General features: G+C 36.6%; 1 protein-coding gene across 1 annotated transcript; it reads left to right on the top strand.

Annotated features, from left to right (window-relative positions):
* Window positions 1-826: 826 nt before the first annotated feature.
* KCTD18 (potassium channel tetramerization domain containing 18) lies at window positions 827-8,253 on the top strand. The gene is made up of 6 exons (XM_009584442.1): window positions 827-983; window positions 2,211-2,422; window positions 3,321-3,514; window positions 4,639-4,733; window positions 5,188-5,290; window positions 7,719-8,253. Exons 1-6 carry the CDS (start codon window positions 827-829, stop codon window positions 8,251-8,253), a joined length of 1,296 nt encoding a protein of 431 aa, XP_009582737.1.
* Window positions 8,254-8,969: the final 716 nt, after the last annotated feature.

The following is an 8,969-nucleotide window of genomic DNA, read 5'->3' as shown; positions in this document are numbered from 1 at the left end:
GAGCTGAGCCGCCGTCCCTGGCTGGCTCCCGGAAGGGCGGAGGGTGGGCTTCCCCTTTTCTCGCGGAGCAGCGCCCCACGAAAGGGAGGGAGGGCCCGGGCCTGCTGGCGGGACGGGTGCCCGGCTCTCTGCCCAGCGGGCTGCGAGCTCGTCAGTTAATTTTGGTGAAACAATAGCAGGCGCACGGGCACAAGGCGCGTAGTGGGAGTTAGTACCCTCAAAGGGCGTGCTCTGAAAAAACCCAAAACGTTTTGAAGATTTTCTTCCGCTTCTTGTGCCAACTTTTTTTCTGCCCAGACAGAGCCCCCCCTCCTGCAGGGAGCTCAAGGCAGGCACAAGTAAGAGTATTTATTGGCAATGTGGCATTAATGGCGTGACAACTTCAACAACTAGTTAAAGCAGCCCTAATTAAAGATCACATTTTAAAGAAGACAAGTTGTTGTTAGTACAAAATTACTGCATTTTAGTGCATTGAACTATACTCAAAGATTTCCCAAAATGTCTTTCCAGTGCTCTGCTCACACATACTGACCACATAATTCTGCTTACCCATTTGTCTCAAAAGAGTAACTGTGTTTCCTAGCAAAGTAAAATGCCATAGTTTTTTATCATCAAGGTGTAGAATATTTGGCTATTTGCACTAATATGTCTCCAGAACTGTTTTCAAAGCTGATTTACAGTACTGTGTAACAAACATCTAAGAGCTGAGATAACGCTTAGGTCTTGTATATAATATGTTCAGTCTTAACTGGCATTAGATTTTCTTTTGTTTGTATCTGTTACAGGTTTGAATAGCTCGTAATTAACATCATAATTTGCAAATGCAATGGAACAGGGCAAGTCTGAAGACGTCCAGGGTATTCTACGACTTAATGTGCGAGGATGTTTATACACAGCCAGGCACGAGTCTTTATGCCGCTTTAAGGATTCAATGCTAGCTTCTATGTTTAGTGGACGCTTTCCTCTAAAAGTGGATGAATCAGGTAAGTATGTTCAAGCTGTAAATACGACATTCTGATCAGGGAGCTCTTGGCAAATACATGCTTTTATAAATATTTATGCATTTTATAGTGTATCTCTTTTCCCAATCTGCTAAGCATCAGTTGGCTTCTTTAATTCCAGGATGTAAAACAATTATGCATGCATGACTTTATACTTACGAGGAATTCACCTGAATTCTGTGAGACTACTCATGTTTGCAAACGTACATGTTTGTACAGTGCTTAGCCCTGCCTTGTCCTAGTTCAAACTGTGGCTTTGGAATGTACGTCTTCAGTGTGAATATGAAAATAGATAAAATTGAAGTTGGCAGAGTATCTGGCTTTTAGCTTCGATCCTGTTTATGACCCCCTATATTCTCCAGAGGCATCTCACTCTCTCAATTGATTACATAAGGAGATTTGGGTCTAATCTTTGTTTCAGAATATTTCATTACCCAGTAAAGATTGCATTTTTCACCATCATGGCTTGATATGAAAGCTTGAATAAAACTATTCATGGGTCAAATTTCACACTTCTTTGTGACTTGGAAACCCTGCCAAAGTATGTCCAGTTTAAAGATACAATGGATGGAGAATAGTAATGCCTTGTTTTACACTTTTGACTGTTTAAAATATCTGAAATGTTTAACATTTTTACGGGCAGGGCTTTGCTACCATCTTTCAGTTGCAGTGAACAGCCTATTGTACACAGCTGTGTATAGTTTGGTCAGTTTCTGTAGTGGTCCTTGTCCCCAGCAGGAAAAGGAGAGAAAAACAAAAAAACACTGTAAAACTTAGCAATATTCAGGGAAGGTTAGACTAGATGTGTACTGATGCTAGAGCTGATGCTACTTTTAACTCTTTTAAATTGCCTAGATCCAAAATTGAAAAAATCTCTGCAGTAGTGAGAAAAGATGTATCTGCAGTTAGAATTAGCAATGCATCTGGAATTAGTTTTTAGCATTTTAAGTGGAGTGCAGTACAGCGGAGGTTGGATGGTCCTACGCAGATTAGTGATTTCACTGAAATACCAAAGAAATGTTTACTGCACTAAGAATTTTATCTTCAAATAACAAATATTCCAGGGAGACAAAATAGTAGTTTTAAAAGAATAGAGGAAGTATACTTACTCCTCCTAAGTGAGTAAAACCTGAGTGATTTGGTAGAATGTGACAAGTCTGTCTTCGCTGCTGGAAGCAGTATTTTAAATAATTTTATTTATGTTTTCAGGAGCATGTCTAATTGATCGAGATGGAAGCCTGTTTAAGTATCTTTTGGATTATCTTCATGGAGAAGTTCGGATTCCTGAAGATGAACAAATTCGAATTGCACTGCAGGAGGAAGCAGATTATTTTGGCATCCCTTATCCATACAGTCTGTCTGACCATTTGGCCAATGAAATGGAGACATATTCTTTAAGATCAAATATAGAGCTTAAAAAGGTCTTGACATTTCTTACATTTTTAAAGATGTACTCTCTAATCCACACCATTCAGTAGCATTAGATACTAAAACTACAGTATATGAAAGTTAGCACTTTTTAATCACCACGTTAAATCACCAGTAAATTCAGAATTTTGGGTTAAGAAATCCTAGAGTTGATAATGCAGTCATAGTAGTTAAGGACATCAGCTTTTCCCATCATTGCAATACAGCAACAGTTTACATGCAAGTCTGCTGTAAAACTTGCATAGTAGAAATGACATTGTTTAGTTCCCTATTTGGCTTCAAATTTGACTTCAGATTAGATTGATTTCAAGATGTTTGGGGGTTTTTTTTCAGTTTTACAAATTCATCCTAAAACTTGAAAGATAAAATGTACTTTGCCATTTTTTTAGAACAAGAAAGGAGAAAAGAAAATTAATGTATTATTTAAAATCCTAAGGTTTGTCTATTTTAGAGTATTGTAACTTAAAAGCTAATTCTAATTAACTGATTAGAAATTAACTTATATTACCAGGTATGGCTGCGTTAGTCCTGACAGTCATCTCTGTTCCCTTAGTAAGCTATTGCTCCATATATTTCACGTTCTCCCTTACTCATTCCGTTTTGAAAAGCATAAAACATTTCCAGGCCTTTCAGTTTCTCTTCATATTAGGGATTTGCCATGCCTTTAAGTATTTGTGTTGCCTTTCTGTGAATTTCTCCTAGTTTTACAATATTGTCTGTTAACATCAGATAAGAAATACTGCTCACATTATTCTAGATAAACTACATCCTTGACTTACTTAAAAGAGCTTAACCAGTACAGCTAAGAAAACTTAAATATGAAAGCTTATTCAACTAAAAATACTGTATTCTTATTAATATTCTGTACTTTGTGTTTTATGTTTTTTTCAGGCTTTGTTAGATTTCTGCGATTCTTATGATTTAGTTTGTACCAAGCCTACCGTTTGGGTCCTGCACTATCTCAACACTTCTGGAGCAAGCTGTGAAAGTAAAATTATTGGTGTCTATGCCACAAGAGCTGATGGGACTGATGCAATTAATAAGGAGTTAGGAACGAAAATTCATAGTAAAAGCATTTACAAAAGGTAAGATGACTGTCAAACACATGAAAGCACTATGAAGTGAGAATGAACACTCACATGTTATAATAATACCTAAGTATTATTATATGTAGCATAATATAGCATTATTGTACTATAAATCTGTGGAAGGAATCAGATTCTTTCCAACTTCGAAAACAGCTGGCTAATACAATGGTCACATTAAACAAACCAACAAAAAAGATAAAAATAAGCATGGAGTACAAGAATTTGAAAGTCCACAAAAGGCGTTCTCATTATGTTTTACTTCCTATTTTTAAAATGTCTCAACCATTTAAAATTACTTTTTAATTTAGGACGGTATTTACACTAAATAAACTGAATGAATCCCCATCCAGAAAAAGTTCCAGAAATATTCACAAAGTTGGTTTTGATTCATGCAATTGTATTTTGCAGTCTTCTAGGACAGCTGAAAGAAATATTTAACACCAAAAAGAACTGAAGATGAAAGGAAATGGTTTTAATTCTTTAAACGACATGTACATCTCTACTACACTATTAATATATTTTTATGCCAATAATTATAAGTTATTGGTAGACCTGTACTTCTGAGTGTCTGGAAGTAATTTGTCTTTCTCTTGGTCCCACAGTACAGTGTCAGAAGTGTACTTCACTGTGTACCTTTTGAAACATGATTAAGATAGAGCTTTTGACGTTTTCATCATCTCTATAATTAAGATGCTTACTTTCCTAAATTTAGGCCGAGAACATTAATATTTATTCCAAGAGTATTTGGACACATAGTATCAGGTATCTGTCCTCCTGCTGTGTTTTCCCTTTGAATAAATGATTGAGATTTAGAAGAATAGATTTTACACCATTAATTGGGTAATTATTCTTTTATGAACATCTATTCTTTCATGAATACCCATTTTTAGCAATAGGTGTTCACAGGCATGCAGATCATAGGAGGATGGTGATTTAGAATCTCTTATACAAATGAAAATGAAATTTAAGTAACATTTTCCTTTCTACTTTACAAAACGTTTACTATTAAGTCCTTATAGTTGGGATTTGGTAAAAAGAATGATACATTTCATCAGTGTTACATTTTTAAGGACTTAGCTAGATTTACCACATAACTGTTACCTTTAAAACAATATTTCTAGAGAAGCTGGAAATAACGTCCAATACATCTGGAGCTATTACTCAGTAGCTGAGTTGAAAAAGATGATGGATGCTTTCGATGCCTGGGAAGGGAGAGGTAGAGTATGAATTTTTTTTCTTCTATTTCAGTAGTACTACTTTTTTACAGAAAAATAAGAAAAATATTTGCCAATTAACTGTAATAAAAACTCTGCATACATTTTCACTCATTCAGTAAATAACGTGTTGTAAAATATCCCATAGTAGTGGCTATTTGGAAAAAAAAAAAAAAAAAAGAGTCTTAAGGGATATTCCAACAAGGTGACATAAGTTGACATGAATGAATAGATGTAGTGAGAGCCACCACATGCAAGGGGTGATAGCCTGCTAGCATGGGCACTCTGGTGGAAGCCGTAGAAGCACGTTGGCTGTAAGCAGCGTTCATGTCAGCATAGGTTTAAAGCTGAAATTCTATGTAATAAAATACACGTATTCATTTAGTCAGGTGTATCTGCACATAATACTGACTATGTTCTCTCAGCTCATCAATACAATGTCCCTTTGAAATGCAGGTGTCAGCTACTGGAGAGTGCCCCAGGAGCTGATTGAATGTTGGACTCTTGAAGAACGCCCTTTGAAAGGCAGTTTGCATCATATGCCTCCAGTTCATAAAAGGTATGCTGGTTTGGATAGATGGCTTAAAATAAAACAGAAATACAGCACAATCTTTTTTTTGTTTGTTTTTATAATTTCAGGTTCTTTGAATAGCTACGAATGTTGAGTTTTCTCTGTTTTTTCTATTTACATTTTTATAAAATGTCTTATAATCAGAGTGGTTAATTGCAGAACTGAACTTACTAGAAACAAATTACCTTTTTTAGGCTGCTGAATTCTATTCTACTTCTTCAGCCTTTAAAACATCATTTTAGAGTGGGAAGAAGTAATTTCAAAAAGTAGAGAGTAGTATTAGTTAAATGGACTGCTAAAAAACAAATTTAACTGAAAACTTTAAATGGTTAACTGATTTTCACATATGTGAGATGCTTCTTTTTAGAAGAAATTTCTAGAATTTCTTCTTTGCAGTTTTACGGTGATACTTTTGACTACACCTCCATTCTCAATACATTACCTAAAAGCAGCCTTTGCAGGTGCAGCTACACAGTTGATCTGAGCCACCCTACAGCCACTTTGCTGCTAGATAGAAGAGGATCCTTCTGACCTTCCTTGTCCCTGGCCACACTGTCATTTCAGCAGCAGCCACAGAGCCACATCAACACAGTGATCCAACTGAAAACTCCTATCTCCCCATCCTCCCCATTTTTTTTTTTTTTGATACTGCATTCTTTGCTTTTCGTAACTCAAATAGGAAGGACTGTGATCATTTGATCCCTGGATTCTCAAACACCCCGCATATATTCCTGAATGCTCCTCTACTACCATTGCCTGCTTTATCTCCCATCTCTCTGCTTTGATTTGTCTTCTATTCTTCTTCACCCTCAAAAAGCTATGTTCAGGTTTCAGCTAAAACTCCCGATGTACTGCAGTGATCCTGGTGAGACCATATACTGTCTTGAAATATTGTAAATGAACCTAGTTACTGATTATATTTTACCTGTGCTTCATTGCTACTATTAAAGCACCAAATCTTTGAATGTTTAAGCTTTCCTTTTTGTTTTGGTGGTTCTTTTGATCTAGGGTGTGCAGACATTGAGAATACGTTCTCACCTTAGGGCTCTGAGGAAAATCTCCCTGGACTCATTATAAGTACTAGGTTATTTGCAGGCTTTCTCTTTGAACAGTGTCACCATATGCCACTTTTAGAAGAGCAATAATAAGAAATATTACTCTCAGATACTGTTTATTCCTTTGGTATGAATCCCTGTGGCATTTCACAGATTTTTTAAAATCCAAAATGCAAGTACCCTGAAGAATATCAATGCTTTTGTAGTGTATCTTTTAAGCTGTTCTTTAGTGGCTCTCACAGTTCATAGCCTGTTTAGAGTACTGACCCGCCAGCTAAATGTTTCTTCATTCCTGACAATCAGATCAGTTAAAGCTATAGCTTTTCTTTGTCAGCTCAAAATCTATAATCTGATTCATATATGTTCTTTCTCCTACTACCAGGTTTTAGTAGCTTTACCTCATATAGGAGCCAGCAATAGAGCCACAGTTTGACAGCTTTTGTTTTGATGAATTTTTAAATGCATTGTTATATTCTCTGAGTTTAATTTGGTCTCTGTGTTCTTTTCCCCCCTTTCTCATCTCTCAAAAAATGATTTTGATTTATATTTACTGACCATCCCTCTGACCTGGCCTGGTCTAGCTTTTGTTTTGTTGGGTTTCAGGTTTTCTAACATCTTGTTCAGCTGTTTTAGCATGACCTGGCATCATTTATTATTTCCTTGAGGAATTAAAATCATCTAGGTGTCCGTCCATTTTTCTTTGCAAACACTGAGAAACAGCATTTGTATAATACTTTAAAAATGCTGTCTACTTGTACCAGTTAGAGTTGCTGTGAGACTCCACAGGCTTTCTTACACAGGTTCTTTTTTTTTTTTTTTTTAAACATTTTCTCTTGAAAGATTATCCATAATCATTTGTATTGAAAAGAAATGGGGGAGGGAGAAAGAAGCTGTATCTTTCTTCTTCTTTTCTCAAATTACATAGTGTGGAACTCTGCGTTTTGCGTTTACGTGCAATTGGGTCTTACGTTTTTGTAGATAACTAAAACACATCAGACTAGTATTTAGTGGATTTTGTATCTGGTGGAATCTCTAGCATTTTAAATTTTCTTCCTATAACTCCTCCAGCCCTCTTTCTCATTGATTTTCACTTAGCAGTTTGTGCACCATATTTCCTACAATTTTTAATGTTAATATTACTTACACAGGTAGAAGAGATTGATGGCACTATTCATGTAAAGGCAAGCCTGACTGCAGTGATGAAGAGTTGAGAACCATAAACGATACTGTAACAAGCAAAAATTAAAAGAACTTCAGATTTGTGGATGGCTGTTGCAGATTGTCTGTTTTGTAATAATGTTATAAAAAGAATAATTTATGTACAGAGTTTGTTTCTTTAATTGAAGTTCTTTGTTTTACAGACGATTAATCGACTTTACTGAAGAGGAAGGCTATTTACCATGTAAAGCGTGTCCCAAGCCAATTAGATTCTCAGGTCCCTCAACAAGTACCCACATCAAAGTCAAGAATTCAGCTTCATTAAAGGTAGCTGCTTGCAATTCTTCACATTCTGCAGTGACTCTTAAACGACCCAATTGTGAAAGTTTGACGCTGCACAAAGTAGCTTCTGAAACCATATCCACAACAGGCACATCGGTGCCCAGCAATTCCCAGGCACCCTGTGGAAGGCAGAGTGCTGACAACGGGACACCATGTCAAATGACGTTCAAGATCGCAGTGCCTAGGAAGCCTGTAAGCAACCGAGTAGTAAAGCTGAAGCGAACTCCACTTTTCCTTGTGACACCATCGCAGCCATCTTCTTCGGTATCCAGTAAAACAAGTGAACAGGCCAGTGCTGCTGTTGAAATTCCTACTACTTCTATGGTACTAAACAAGAAAGAACCAGCTGTATTAGCAGAGAGTATTAAGCTTAAGAATGATAAAGTGGATGGATAATGTTTGACTCGGCCTGATAGACTGGATAGCTTTGCATCATCTGGTCAAAGAAGAGACCATCATCTCATGTGATCACTTATTCAAAGATTTAGTAGAAAATTATGATGAAAAAGTTCATAAAAAGCATAGGGAGAAATTGTTTTAAGTGAGCACTGAAGTGTGTTTTCTGCTTTATTTCTAAATATTTTTTAGATAGTGGGAAGGGAGGAAGAAAAATGGACTTAAACCCTCAAACACAGAGCATGTGCAGTATCTCACATTTGTATTTCTGTCAGGCTGTACTAGTACAACTGACCTTTTTAAAGGAAGTACTTGCACAGCATAAAAGACAACCTCTTTATCAACTTTAACTACAGTTAACATTAACTAGAGTTAATTTCCGTAATTTGCATCTTTAAAGTGGGGAAAAATAGGTAACAGTAAGTAGCTTTTATTAGATACAAGTTTGCCACAAGCGTGCAACATACTGAGTACTCTGAAGATCCAGGAGTTGAATGCACTTACTGGTACTTCTGGTGAGGATACATCACCATCTTGTTATTAACAGCAATGAACCGGACCGCCTTTGCTTGTACACAGTGAAAAAAATTCAGAAATACAGGAAGGGAAGAAGCATGCCTAGGGAGTAACAAGGCAATTTTTTCCGTAGACCCGAGACATATGTGTACTACTTTACTTTCCTAACGAGGTGTGATCTGCCACTGGGGTGAGGTTGC

The sequence above is a fragment of the Fulmarus glacialis genome, unplaced genomic scaffold (assembly GCF_000690835.1).
Source record: "Fulmarus glacialis isolate BGI_N327 unplaced genomic scaffold, ASM69083v1 scaffold29450, whole genome shotgun sequence".
Taxonomy (NCBI): Eukaryota; Metazoa; Chordata; class Aves; order Procellariiformes; family Procellariidae; genus Fulmarus; species Fulmarus glacialis.
This window is presented reverse-complemented; position numbering and strand designations above follow the sequence as displayed.